At 31.4% G+C, this 15,522-nt stretch overlaps 1 protein-coding gene across 1 annotated transcript; it reads left to right on the top strand.

The window, feature by feature from the left end:
• Positions 1–2,726: 2,726 nt before the first annotated feature.
• On the top strand, positions 2,727–5,309 carry LOC131599316 (NAC domain-containing protein 35-like). The gene is made up of 4 exons (XM_058871721.1): positions 2,727–3,184; positions 3,422–3,690; positions 4,317–5,056; positions 5,181–5,309. Exons 1-4 carry the CDS (start codon positions 2,872–2,874, stop codon positions 5,191–5,193), a joined length of 1,335 nt encoding a protein of 444 aa, XP_058727704.1. The 5' UTR covers positions 2,727–2,871; the 3' UTR covers positions 5,194–5,309.
• The last annotated feature ends 10,213 nt before the right edge of the window (positions 5,310–15,522 follow it).

Here is a 15,522-nt window from a genome sequence, read left to right as displayed (position 1 = left end):
GTAAGTTGGTTTATGGAAAATCCTAGTTACATTCACTGGGAAGCTTTAAAGTGGGTGTTGAGGTATTTGAATGGTTCTATAAAGGGAGGTTTAAAGTAAACAAGTTCAACTCAAGAGGATTACGCTTTGGTAGGTTTAGTATATTCAGACTATGTATGTAATGTGGATACTAGAAGCTGGAAGACGCTTTGTATTTACATTTTTTGGGACACATATAAGTTGGAAAGCAAATCAACAATCAGTGGTCACATTATCTACTACTCAAGCAGAATATACTGCCCTTGTTAAAGGGGTCAAAAAATTCATGGATAGTCAACATAACACATTAACATTAGTTTACGCTTTATAAGAGACATGATTGAATCAAAGAAGACTCTGGATCAGAAAGCACCTTTATAAGAGAATCCAACAAACATGTTCATCAAACCATTGCAAAGATCAAGGTTCAAGTATTTCTTAGACTCATTTAAATTTGTTGAATAGTAATTCAAACTTTAGAGAGACAAACAAGATGGCTAGTGGTTAAATTAACATCACCATCAATTTAAGTAAGGTGGATAATTGGAATATACCTTAAGTGAAAAAAAACATATTTTTTTTATATATACATAATAATTATTTGGTGTCCAACCTTAAATAGATAAAAAAAAAACTTAATAAAGTATTTAAGCTTTGAAATACTTTCATTTAATAAATTTTTAGATTTGACTCTCTTCATGAACTTAGGTCTTAACACTTATTATATTATTTATTATTTATTAAAATAATTTTTATTACCTTTTTCAAATTTATATTTCAAAACTAATTTAAAGAACTAAATCCCTTTTATTTTTCAAACATGTATGATTAATAAATTCAGTAATAGCATTGTGGAGACTGGAGACCAACTTTAAAGTTTTTTGTAGTTACATCATCATATGACTGATTATGAATGTTCAAGATTCATGTGGTGCACGTGAACTGCTTATGTACGGGACCCAAAATAAAATAATAATAAACTCAACAATAAATCCAACTCAAAACTTTGCAATTGCAAGCAACAACAGAATAATATAAAAAAAAAAAATTGAACATAAAAACAAAAATGTCATGATTTTCACAGCACATAATTCATCCTTGGTTAATTTTCTACAGATTGGATTAGCTTCAACACCTAAAATTTTCATGTTTGATTAAAATTTTGTTTTAGTTAAAACAGTTTTTGACATGACATAATGTATTGGAAAGAGACAGAAAGAAGAGGAGAGAGAGATCTAGATAGAGTGAGAGAGTGTTTAATTTTCAAATAATATACAATATTTTAATATGATAAAATAGAAGCATGTTTTTTTAAGAGTTATAAATAACATAATTATTTTTATAAACAATTTGTATCAGGATTCGAACTTGAGAACCTGAGACAACATTTAAAGAATATAATACTTTCTCTCTTCCAATTTATATTATGTGGTCATTTTCCACTGTTTAAGGAATATATATTTAATTATGTATCAGAAACAAAAGTTATGAGATAATTACAAGATTACTATTCATTAATTATATATAAAAAGAATGAAGAGTAATAAAAAAGATAGAAGATAACACAAAAAATAAATTTTAATATTTTATTAAAATTATAAATTGATTTATATTTCAATTTTTTCAAAATGATTTATAATTGAAAATAAATTATTGCATAAAATGTCATATTAGAATCATATAAATATGTTCAGCTTAATTATATTGATATTATTGATTGAACTAAGTTTACATAAAAAATGCAAGTAATTTTTCATAAATTAATAATAATTATTAAAAAAACACACACACGCTTATATATATATATATATATATATATATATATATATATATATATATATATATATATATATATATAATTGTGAAATTTTTTAGTGTATGTTTATCTTTTGAAAAAGTCAAAAATAATTTTAGTGATATAGAATTAATTTTGAAATGATTTTGAGATATTTGATACTTTAAAATAAAATAGATTTTGTTTTCAAAGTTTAATTTATTTGAAATTAAAATTAATTTTTTTAATTTAAATATAATTTTTATATTAAAATTTATTTTTCAACTCAATTTTATATAAAATTATTCAAATATAAATCGTTTTACATTCAACTCACTTTAATCATAATTAATTTTAAGGAATTAATTTATTAAAAAATTATCGCAAAATCAAATATACCTTATTTAAGTGGAGAACAAAAAAGTTTAACTTTTGAATTGAATTAAATATAAATTTAATTTTTATGCATTATTAGTATAAAAAAATTTACACCATCACTATATCATGATTATTCAATTGTATTATTTTAAAAAAATTAAAATAAAAGTTAAATATTGTGATTAACCGACCTATTTTAATTATATTTATTAAAAATTATGAAAAATACAAATATTTTATTGATATTTTGTTGCCACAAACTTCCAAATAATATATTTTTTTGAAAACATAGACTTACATATTAAGGAATTTTATTTGTGGTATTTTGTTCCAATATATGTTTAGTAAGTGTTGAAGAAAGGTCCAAGCAAATGGCACTCCTTTTTGGGCTGTGTCCACCCTGTCTCTTCTTAAAAGTCATTTTCTAGAGTGTAGGCCCCAAAACTCATAACTCTACTTCTTCTCTCATTTTCCTCATCAATCAAAAACTAAAAGAAACTAAAAATAAAAACTCAATTAATTAGCATACATACATATATGTAAAATAAAATAAAATACCAATATACCAATCTCTTATCTTTAATTAATTTTCCTGCATACCAATCTCTCTTATCTCTAATAAATTTTCCTCTAACACTATAAAAGAAGAGAGAGAGCAAACCAAAAAGTGAGTTCTGTTACTAGTTAGTTAGAGAGAGTGGATGGCAATAGCAGGAGGAGCAGCAACATCATCACCAACCATAACCATGAGCTTGAGCAACACCAATAGTCACGAAGATGGAACTTCTAATTCCAACGATAACAATATAATTACTAAACCTACAACAACAACAGCAACAGCTATAGTTGATGATGATCACGAGCATGACATGGTCATGCCAGGCTTTCGTTTCCATCCTACCGAAGAAGAACTCGTTGAATTCTACCTTCGCCGTAAGGTTGAGGGAAAACGTTTCAACGTTGAGCTTATCACTTTTCTCGATCTTTATCGCTATGACCCTTGGGAACTTCCTGGTATATATATAGTCATCATCAAAATATATATCTATATAATAATATGAGAACTTCCCTCTTCTTGAAGCAATTCTGGAAACAATCACTTTTTTTTGTTTCCATCTTTAATTTCATTTTTTATATATATTCTTACTGTACTACACTCACTATAAATATATATATTCATCTTCTTTAATAATTAACATACACCAATTGCTTTTGTTTATGTGATTGAAAATTGAATTGTGTGATGAACAGCTTTGGCGGCGATTGGAGAGAAGGAGTGGTACTTTTATGTGCCGCGAGATCGAAAGTATAGAAACGGTGATCGGCCTAATCGTGTAACAACTTCCGGTTATTGGAAAGCTACCGGAGCTGATAGGATGATTCGAACTGAAAATTTTCGATCAATTGGACTGAAGAAAACCCTAGTTTTCTATTCTGGTAAAGCTCCTAAAGGTATAAGAACTAGTTGGATTATGAACGAGTATCGCTTACCACAACACGAAACCGAACGATATCAAAAGGTATGTAAATAAAAATTACTTCTTCTTCTTAATTATCAAATCGTCTTTGCTCTTTATATATATTTCATCATGTATATGAAAATATTCAAACTGTTTCTAGTTTTGAAAAATCAATTAACCCTAATTTTAAAGAACTACTAGTATATTATTATAGTAGCTTTTTTCATAATCGATTAAGTAATCATAGATTCAAAGCTATATAACGCTATAACAGTAGAAGCTTCCAGCTATATATATTGAAATCAGTGAGAAGAGAATCGAAATTGATAGAAGAAGAGGAAGCAATTAATTAATACGTGATAGAAGAAAGAGAGAAAGAGAGTACAAACAAACAGTGCCTACTTACAACAACTATCACCGTTTGTGATTAATTTCTCTTTCTCTCTCCTTTTCTAACATACACATGTACGATTTCATGCATGAATTTGAAAACTCTGACCACAAATTAATTAATTCCTTTCATCTCTCGTGATCACTTTCATGGTGGTGCAGGTAGATTCACACTGTACATTTTTTTTAAAATCTATTTAAACATAATAATGCATATGAAGTGTTTGATAAATTGTTGATTCTTATAATAGTAACTAATAATAAATGTTGATTTTTGTTTGGATTTGAATTTGAAGGGTGAGATATCGTTATGCCGTGTGTACAAGAGAGCTGGAGTTGAAGATCATCCTTCTCTTCCTCGATGTCTTCCGATCACGAGACCTTCCTCGATTCCGTCGTCGTCGAGAAACTCCGAGAAGAATAAACAGAATGAAACATTGGGAATAGGATTTGTTGTTGGACAATCAGCAAAGATAATTGATAATAATCATCAAATAGTTAACAAAATGGATGGAAACAACAATAGCAGTGGTGGTGATTGTAGTTCAGATCAAGTCACAACAGCTCTTGGTTTATCCAAATACAACAACAATACTAATCCAATTTACAGTCCAGAAGAAGAGGAACAATTGATGATGATGCAACAACAGCAGCAACAACAACAGCAACAACCTAGGCAATTAGTACAATATGCAGGAGGAAACTCATTGTTAGTTTCTGCCTGTGGTGGCGGTGGTTCTATTTTCCCTGTCTCGGCTACATCGGCGAGCTGTTCTAACAACGGTTCGAGTTCGACAAGTGCTGCAATGATGATGGATGATCTTAACAGGCTTGTGAGTTATCAGCAACAGCAATACTGTTACAATGTTCAAAGCCATTCCAATCCAAATCCTAATCATTTGTCTAATTTGCTTATGCAACCAATGTCTCTACCAAATCAACTACCAACGACATTCCCTGACAGACTGTGGGACTGGAATCCAATTCCTGAAGATCATAATCATAATCATCCCAACAGTAACACCAGCAACTTCAAGTAATCACTAATTACTCAGTTCTAAGTTTTAATTATATCAATATGCATCAATCAACCTACTATAGTTCAAATATATATATATTGATACATGAGCTAGCTGATTTCAGTTATCAACTTTATGTAGGTTGTTTTTCTAATTACTCTGATTATTCGGCCTGTATCCTAGATTGAAGTAACATATATATAATTGTATCATGACTCATTTTCATCACTCAGTTATATGGATGATATCTTCCTATTATCCTTCCTTTAATTCCTGGTATGTATATATCTATCTATCTGTACCTGCAGTTATGTGTAGGTTAAGTTTGACATATAATATGTTATATTATTCAAAACATGAAGAAATCATATATATGCTAATGGGAAAATAATAATCTAAATTTGGAAAATATGACATGGTGTGTATGTGTTCTCCATTTCTCTTCATGTATATAGATGTCATTTTATGCTGAACATAATGAAATGAAATGGATTTTTTTTTTTTTATAGAGGGTAATCCAACTGAATTCCTTTGCTTTGGTAAATATTGAAGTGATTATTTTGTTTATACCTTTTTTTTTCTTCTATTCATCTTTTTATTATTATAAATTATATATATTTGTCGATAAAAAATATTGAAGTAGATAAAAAAAAATCTATCAAAGTGTGAATTAGGCAAAGACATTTTATGTTTGAATTATATGTATCCAAGAAGTTTTTTAAAATGTTTGAATTATATATAATCTCGGATGTTTAAAGGGGATCCTCCAAATTTATATATTTTTTTATATAGTAAAATTTTGTTAAAGTTAAAAGTTGAAAACTCGTATCAATGAAATATGAGGCTTTTTTTACAAGTTTAACAAAAGAAACATTTTTGGATGCTCCTAATATTGAATTCTAATAAAAATTCAAATATGAATTTCTACATTAATAAAACAGTGGGTTTTGTGCTATATGGTTGTTATGGTGTTGGGAGTGTTTATTTTCTCTGTTTTTTTTTTTTTTGCTTTTTTTAAACCTATTTTATTTTATGTTATCTTTTTTGTAATGAGTTTAAATACTTCTTACTTTTATTTTTATTTAAATATCTATTTGTCATTAAAAAATGAACCAGATGACTTGTGATGACATTTCATAATGGGATTATGAATGAGAATATTAATTTTAATATTTATCATAATTTTATGGTATTTAATGAATCTCCTAGTATTAATCGATTTGGGTGAGTGAGATAACTCATAAGATATCTGTTATTTGAGTTAAAATTGATCTAAATTGATAGTTTAAAGTCTAATCTCTAAAAATAATATTTATTTATATTTATGTATTAATATAAATAAATTGTTGATATTTATAAATTAATAATTTTTTAAATAAAAATTATCCATTGACTTCTTAAAAAAAATTAAATATAAAGTTACCATTTATAATAAAATAGTTTTTTTAATTTGTCAAAAAAAAAGTAAATGTGCTACTTTATTAAATTATAGAGTCCATCTTCTACCTATTTTGGTCCATATTAGGGACCGTCGACATTAATAATTTGTGTAACACCTAGCTAGGGTATAAAAGTTATGACCAATACAGTCTTGGCCAAATTCTTAGGTGGTTAGCTGGAGTAAAACCTAGAGAAATTGAACAAGAATCATGTCATAAGTTTTCTTAAACACTTCACAAATAGTTATGCTACATATAAATCTAAATAAGTTTCTTCATATGCATGCACATCCAAAGTATACACTACAACATCGTGTGATTTACAAGTTTAAAAACATTTTGTGGTTTATCAATGGTTAACACCCATGAAAACAACTTAGAACATTTGAATATTAGGTTTTTGCAAAATGGGACAGGACAGACAATAATAATATAAGTTATAAGTTTTGATTTCTTAAGGTGGCCATTTTCAATGGAAGCTACTTTTGGACAAAATCCCTATGAGGGAGAATATTTTTTGTATAAAGAGTAAGTGTTCTGCATATATCTAGCATATTTGAGTATATATATGATTTAAAATCCAGTATTTGTTATTATATATCTTTTGGCTATGTTGGAGCCTCTCTTTTCTCGAGCAATTTGTTTTGGCAATGAAAGGAAAATCACAAAGGAGGATATCAATCCTTGTTGGTATGCTCTTGTTTGGTGTATGGAATAATACCATTTACTCATATTAATACTTAGATTATGTACATCTGCACTCTATTTCAAAATATTAATTTTTTTTAGCATCTTAAATGTGTTCCAAAACTTTAGATGGGTCTATTGTAAAATATATTTGATTTTATTCTTCTAAATATATATATATATATATATATATATATATATATATATATATATATATATATATATATATATATATATATCTTATTTTTCATTTCACAAGACTTTTTAATGTTTCAATAAGAAATTTATTAATATTATATTAAAAATTCGCACCAATTTTAACCAAGTGTTTTTTATATGGGTATGTGTACTTGTGAAAAATATATTAAGATGAATCATGTCCGCACGAGGAAAATGAGAAGATTTTTAAGTTTGTAGAATATATATCTTAGAGAAATGTTTGCATATACACAATCTTAAATCCATATTCTTAGGAACAACCAATAAGAATAGAGCAATTTTTTAATTTATTTTTATTTTTATGGGGTGGTTGAGATTATGAAGGAGAGAGAAAACTCAATATTTATTTTTTAATTAATTAAAATTTTGTGATTGATTGTGTGTAAAACAATTTTTTAGGTATGTGTCTACCTAAGAATTTTCCTATATCTTAATAGTCAAAGATTCTTTCTCAATATAAAGGTTGGTATATTTAGAGTCACGATTCTATAGGTTGAATTGTGGGTGGAGAACTAGTTTCATCTTAACTTATTGGCAATGGGTTGGAAATCGGAAGACTCATTCTTCCCTTGAATGGGAGGAATGGTTTATTCAATTGAAAAATGATAACAACGTTCTTTCTCAGTTCTTTCTCAGAGAAACATGGTCTACCACATACTAAGAGCATTATCATTCAATAACTCTAACTTGGATCTGACGCCCTTACTCAAATGGGTTGATTCGGGTCGGACAATCTCATGATCTTGTCACGCCCGCTGACTTATTCTCTAATCTCTTACATTATTTTTGGGTTAATTAGGTTATGGGTTACTCTTTTGCATGACCCAAAGTTATATTAGTCTAGTATGCAATTAAATAAAAAATAAATAATAATTAGAAATAAAATAAAATATTAGATATTTTTATTTGTTACAGTAATTTATTTATAAAATAAAAATGAATTTAAAAATAAAATAGATAAAAATATTTATTAAAACTAAATTAAAAGTTCAAACGCAATAAAAAGATGTGAAATTATTAATTAATAATTATTGTGATTTTTAAAAATTTGTTAAGCTTGTTTATATACTACAAGAAAAATGGTTTTTAGCGATGTGTTTTTGCCACATGAAATCATGTCACAAAAAAGGAATATTGTGAGGTGAAATTCACATTGCATTGCACTTAAAATATTTATAAAAAAATGAAAAACAAGTTTACACGTGAGGTGGGAATTGTTGGTGCACAAGAATGAAAGATGATAACAAAGAGAATAAACAAAAAGGAATAACGGCGCAAAAGAGATGAGAGAATAAAAGTTAATGATGTATTTTACTACTTGTGTTAATAAATGATAGCTATTACAAGGCTATTTATACAAAAGAAAATCTTGCCACATAAGCCCTAATAGAGTAAACTTAGTGAACAAGTCTAAAGGTACAAACAATACAATACTAACAAATACTAAAGTACCCTTTAAACTAAACTTAACAACTACGCTAACAAACTCAACTCCAGAACATCAGAAGCATCTGCTTTTGATTAACAACCTCAGAAGCTTTTACTGCTTCTGACTAACAACAACTTCTAGCTAATCAACCTCAAAATTCTACTGCTTATGAGCAACACCAGAACATCATAAGCATCTTCTTCTGATTAATAACAACTTCTGAATACTGAATTACTTTTCAATATCATCCCTTAATTCATATTCAGCTAGCCAAAATCTACAACACCAACTCCATCCCTCAAACGGATAAGGTGTGAAAGCATCAGAAGAACGAAGTCAGAAGCAGAAGTTCTGAATTGGTATCACTCTCAAGCTCTTCAAAGTCAGAAGACAAGAAGACGCTCTGCACCAAGCTGTTGACTCTAATATTCAAACGTTGTTATACATAAAATCTGAGTCCAGAAGAAAGTACAAGATGAAAGGCTGAAACGTCTAATCTCTGACTGACAAAAGGAACGTTAGAAGCTACAAAAGGCAAAGTCAGTAAAAGCAGGAAAAGCAAGGCTCGAGGTAGTTGACAAAAGTGTGAAACATTAAATGCAGAGTTGTACTATTCACGCAAAGCATTAAATGCTCCCAACGGTCATTTCCTCTCAGTGCCTATAAATAGAAGTTCTGATCAGAATCAAAGTAGAGCACTTGTGCATAATACTGAAACGCTATCAAAATCAAATCTCACGAACTTCATCTTCAACCTCACAAACTCTTGTAATATTTAGTGAGTGTTAAGCTTAGAACTTAAGAGAAATATCACTGTTGTGGTTACAGCTTTATTAGAAGCAATCTTACTCTTGTAAACATTATTTTTACATTGTTTGTAAAAGGTTCCTAGAGTGATCAAGTTGTGATCTGTAGACTCTAGAAGACTTAGAAGGTTTCTAAGTGGATAACCATTTTAATCAGTTGGATTAGTGGATTAAATCCTCAGTTGAGGTAAATCACTCTAAGGGGGGTGGACTGGAGTAGTTTCGTTAACAACGAACCAGGATAAAAATAATTGTGTTCATTGTTTTTATCTTACAAGTTTTTGAAGTCACACTTATTCAACCCCCCCCCCCCCCCCCCCCTTTCTAAGTGTTTTTCTATCCTTCAGGATAATGATGTATCAAGCTAATGACGTTAAAAAAGCACTGCTTATGAGGAAACCTAAGGAAGGTATTCTTACCTTATACTTATTTTAATTTATTTTATATTTTTCAATTTTAAATTAAGTTCTTAATTTTATTTTGTTTTTATGGGCTTATTTTATGTTAGGTTACTTCCATCTAGTTATATGATAATTCATAGTAAATAGTGGTTGTCTAATAATCAATTAATATAGCTATTTTTAGTCATCATGCATGTTAACTCGCAAAATAATTTTTATATACTTCCGAATGTTCTAATATGGATTAATTGAGTCGTATTGAAAGTTAAAAAGGTTTATCGTAACTGACAATGAAACTGCATTAAACAAGATGCATTGTGTAGGTTGTTCATCTCTAACCAACCCAGAGTGTGACAAATAAATCCAAACACGTTGTTTCATCATGAGAGAGTATTTTGGTATGTATTCGTTTAGAACTTGTGTATGTTCTTAGTTGATTTCATTTGAATTGTTTACACACGTTGAGGCGAGTTATTTCTTTTTATCCTAGAGCCTTTCATGCTAAATTTTTCAGTTTTATCCCTTGAGAACCCCATTGAGCTTGTTTCACACTTGTTTGTTTTTAACCCTAAGTATAACTCTGGACCTAAACACTTTTCCACCCTAATTAAAGTAGAAGAATTAATTCTCAAATATGTGTATAACTTAAGGTTGAGGTTGTTGTTGGAATAGCAACCAATAAGTTTGGAATATCAATTATAAATTGAGAAAATCAAATGAATATGAATACAAATCTGAAAAAGAAAAAGAAGGGAGTTGAAAAGCAACAAACTTGAAGAGAGAAAAAAAAAAAGAAATAACAAGTTACTCAAAGAAAAGTTGAAAAAATCAACTAAAAAAATAACGATGAAGTCAAAAAGTTGGGAAAATTCAACGAAGCTAAAGAGAACTCGGTAGAAAGCCCGCAATAATTTTTAATTAGACATTATTAATGAGAATAACACTGCTTACTTCGGGTTTTAACTGACTCTCCAAATATATCATACCCTAGCCAAGGGGTGGCAAAACGGGCCCGACCCGTTGGGGGTGCCTGTTTTTTCCGCACTTTTGTGTAGGGCGGGCAAAAGATTTAGGCTCTCCCCCTCTAATGTGTCTGCCCTGTCCCGCCTCGTTTTCTTCGCGGGATTTTGCAAGCATGTCATATACATAAATTTTTGTTTTTTTAAGCTTACAAAGTGTAGTGCCCGCGGGCTTTTTCCGCCCCGCCATTACTTTTTACAGGATGGGCCTAGGTTTTACGCCTGCATCCTCAACTATGTCCGCCTCGTTTTTTGCGGGATTTTGCAGGGCAGACCTAAACGGGGCGGACATGTCTGTTTGCCACCCTATCCTTATCCTTATTACAACCTTAAAGACCTCAAAAGTATGTGTATAGTTTAATCTTGTTATCTTATTATAATTTATTCAAGCATGTGGTATAATTTTTCATATTGTTAATTTTGAGCATCTAAGCATTGTGGACTCACACTTGAGGGAGGTGTTGAAAATAATAACAAGTGTGAGTTAGAGTCTCACATTGATTATAAATGTGAAGACTTGAGCATTTATAAGTGGGAGAATCCATTCACCTATCACCTTAAGGTTTTTGGTGAATAAGTTGTGTGTCTCTTACAAAGGTGCATAATCTTCAACTTTGTATCAATGCTCTCTAGTGAAGAATTCCTCCAACAATAAACTCTTAAGAGATTTGGTGAGAATGTGAGAAGATCACAGAGGAATCATGAGGTATAATTTAGTAAGGTATGACAACTAAAAGGGTTTGGGCAGAGTACTGTAGCAATCATCTCCATACTTACAATTGAAAAAAATTATATGTACCCCAGCCCATACTCACTTAAAAACCAATGTTAGCCCCTATAGATGTACTTGTGGATATGTAAGTATCTATTGTCTTGTCATTACCTGTATTTCTATTAAAATTAAATAGATTAATTATAAAATATCATATCATTTTAAATTTTTAAGAATATTAAAGAAGTTTTAAAAATATTTATCGTTGAAATATAAAATAAATGAATGTTTATATTAAATATACATTTATGTTTTTTAAAATTGACAGACATTTATTTTTATATAAATAATACAAATTAAAATATATAAAGATATATTGTGTGAGTACTAAGGTGCTCAAACTTGGTTATTTTAATGAAAATTATCCTAATACATGCTTGTACCTATTTTGTAAAGGCAATTTCTTTTCTCATCCTTATAGATTCTCTCAAACCCTTGGCAAAAAGTTAAAAATGTCCTCTATATTTTAATATGTATCTCCGAATGCACCATTTCACATAAAGTGTAAATGGGTGGACGAAAATTTTATGGGGTATATTCGAAAATGCATTTTCGAAAACACCTCATAATATACAAATATAGACATTTAAATATGCACTCAAAAATATTTTCAGAGATGCATCTTCAAATTATTTATTGACAAAAATTGGAGTGGTTACGTTAAAATAGCTAAAAATGGACTCAAAAATGTTTTTCGAAGATGCATTTCCGAATTAGTTTTTGGCAAAAATGGAATGGCTGCGTTAAAATAGCTAAAAATAGACTTAAGAATATTTTCGAAGATGCATCTTAAAATTAATTTGGCAAAAATAGGGTGGTAACGTTAAAATAGCTAAAAATGTACTCGGGAATGTTTTCGAAAATGCATCTCCGAATTAATTTTTTAGAAAAAAATAAGATGGGTGTTAGATTTACGAAAAGATGAAGTGATATACTGTGCGTCTGAAAATATATCTTCAAAAAATTGAGGATAATTTTAAATTCTCAGATGTGTTAATCACACCATAAAGGTGGAAATTGGAAATTTTTCTTTTGGAAATTTTTTACCCTACTTTAGTTAGTGAGTATTTTTTACATATACCCACTAGAAATTATCATCCGCAGATCTAGTTAGCATTTTACAAGTAAATACTATTATGTTGAGCTTTCAAATGGTGTCTTTTTTTTTCTTTTTGGTACATAGACAAAATAATAATACAAATAAATATAGAAATTTATTCATACAAATTCGAATATTTGAACTCAAACTCAAAATAATGTGTTCAATTTAACAATATTAGCTCTTAAAATTTTGTTAAAGATTTTTTTTTAAATATATTTCATTTTAAATCAAAACTTGTTTTTTTAGTGTTAATTGGATATCCTTTTCACTAGTATAAAGATTAATCTTAAATTTAACATTATTACAATTGTAGAGCTAATTCAAATTCAAATTTAAAACAACTTGAAAGAAGAAGAGAAAAAAAAACTCTTTAACTCATTTAAGTAGTTTTGAATAAAAAAAATTGGGATTGCGCTTTTTGTTGTGATTTAGAGACCTTTTGAAAAGAAATTTCTTTGCCCACCTCCCAACTTTCTAGCCCACCTCCAGCGAAAAACCCAAATTACCCCTGACTTCGGAAATACATCTCCGAAATGTAAGGAAAAGGTGTTTTCGGAGATGCATCTCCGAAAGCGCCTTTTTTTTTAAAAAAATTGTCTTATTTCGGAAGTTCATTTTCGAAAACAGTATTTCGGAAGTTCATTTCCGAAAACAGTATTTCGGAAGTTCATTTCCAAAATACTGCGCGTTTTGCAGATTAAGCAAAACAGCCCCCCTCCCCCATTCATTTACCCTAATCTTCTTCCAAAATCATCCTCTTTCAAAATTTCTGCAACAAGCAAGTGTGAAGTCAAATAGATTGCCCAAGTCTTCTTCCAATCTCAACCTAAATAATCTCAAACACTAATTGGTAAGTTTAGCATTTTATTTCAATTTTTAGATCATTTGAATAAACTCTATTAGGGTGTTTAGAAATTGAAAAATATACATTAAGATAGGTTGGTACTGATATTAGGTTGTTTAGTAGGCATAAAAGTAGTTTTGAAGTTTGATTTTGGGGTCTGCCATTGGAGGTTGCAGAGAAGTTCTGCCCAGGGGTGTTTCGGAAGTTCATTTCCGAAAACACCTTCATCCCAGTTTTCGGAAATGAACTTCCGAAATGTATCAGAAGTGCAATTTTTTTTGTTTTTTCTTTTGTCTCGCATATTAATCGATTTCAATTGTTTACAGGAACATGTCAGGCAACCAACCAGCACGCATCAGACAGGGTAGAGAGTCTCATACTGCGTCGGCTAGACGCGAGCGGGCGGCGGCGCAGCTGGCGTCGACCCAGGGACGGGGGCAGGGCCGGAGACGCCGTGTGCGAGTTCCCGTGGACGTGGGAGAGGGTACCTCTTCATCTGGATCTAGGAGTCGGCTGGCTCGGGTATCTTCTTCCCGCCAGCGAGAGGAGGAGGAGGAGGAGGAGGAGGTGGCAGTGGCATACCACGAGCCGGAGGGGGTACCGGATGTTGACCCTCCATCCGGGAAGGAGGATGAGCAGGAGGATAACTACCCGGGAGGGCCCTTTGACACTTCCGTGCTGATATCCTACCGCGATCACGTCGCTCGGCGTATCTGGGAGGGAGAGGTATTTTTTTAATTTAACCGTTTATAATTTAGACGTTTATCCGATATTTTCTTAACGGTTTATTTAACATATGCTTTTATTTGTTTTTTTTGTAACAGGAGAGAGATCCTTTGAAAATGGTGAACCACGCCCGGAAGATTTTCAGTCTGTTTAAACCATTAGCTGAGTGGTTTAATGACGCGGTGCGAGGTTCAGGGCTTAGCGGGCTCTGCATGACGGGGTACACCATCATCAGCCACGGCATGCAGGGGGCTTTTGTGGAGCGCTGGCACAAGGAGACGTCTTCTTTCCACTTGTCGGTTGGGGAGATGACGATCACCTTGCATGACGTGCAGTGTCTTCTCCACCTGCCGATCAGGGGTCCGCTGTTGGCCCACACCCGGATCCAGAGGGTCGAAGCCAATCAGTGGATGGCGCTCTATTTTGGCATGGAGCCCGAAGCTGCTGACTATGAGTGCATCACGACATCTGGGCCTCATATCTGGTTCACCACACTGAGCGCTTATTTCGAGCACCACTTGAACGCGGCAGCCGAGGCTGAGGAGGCGGGTGACGATCTATTCACACAGTATCACCGCGGCTGCGCTCTCCGGTGCTGGTACATGCATGTGGTAGGCGTTGCATGCTTTGTGGACAAGAGTGCAAGGTACGTCGACGTGACCTACCTCCGCTACTTCATGGACCTGGATACCGTTCACCAGTGGAACTGGGGGCAGCTACTCTGACATACCTCTACCAGAAGCTGAATGAGGCCTCCAACTGGAGGACGAGGCAGTTGGTTGGATCCTGCACACTACTCACGGTACGTTTCATTTTAATTGTTTCGTATTTATTTATGTTTCGTATTTATTTATGTTTCGTATTTGTGTTTCGTATTTACTTATGTTTCGTATTTATTTATGTTTCAGAGCTGGATCATCTCCTACTTCTCCCGCATCCACGGCTTCCACATCGATCCTGTGTACGTTGACGCCATGCCCAGGGCCGCCAGATACGTTCTCCAGAGGGGGTACAATGCGGTGGGACCATACCGTGGGTA

The sequence above is a fragment of the Vicia villosa genome, linkage group LG1, assembly GCF_029867415.1.
Source record: "Vicia villosa cultivar HV-30 ecotype Madison, WI linkage group LG1, Vvil1.0, whole genome shotgun sequence".
Classification (NCBI taxonomy): Eukaryota; Viridiplantae; Streptophyta; class Magnoliopsida; order Fabales; family Fabaceae; genus Vicia; species Vicia villosa.
The sequence above is the reverse complement of the archived record's forward strand: the minus strand, read 5'-3'. Positions and strand labels throughout refer to the sequence as shown.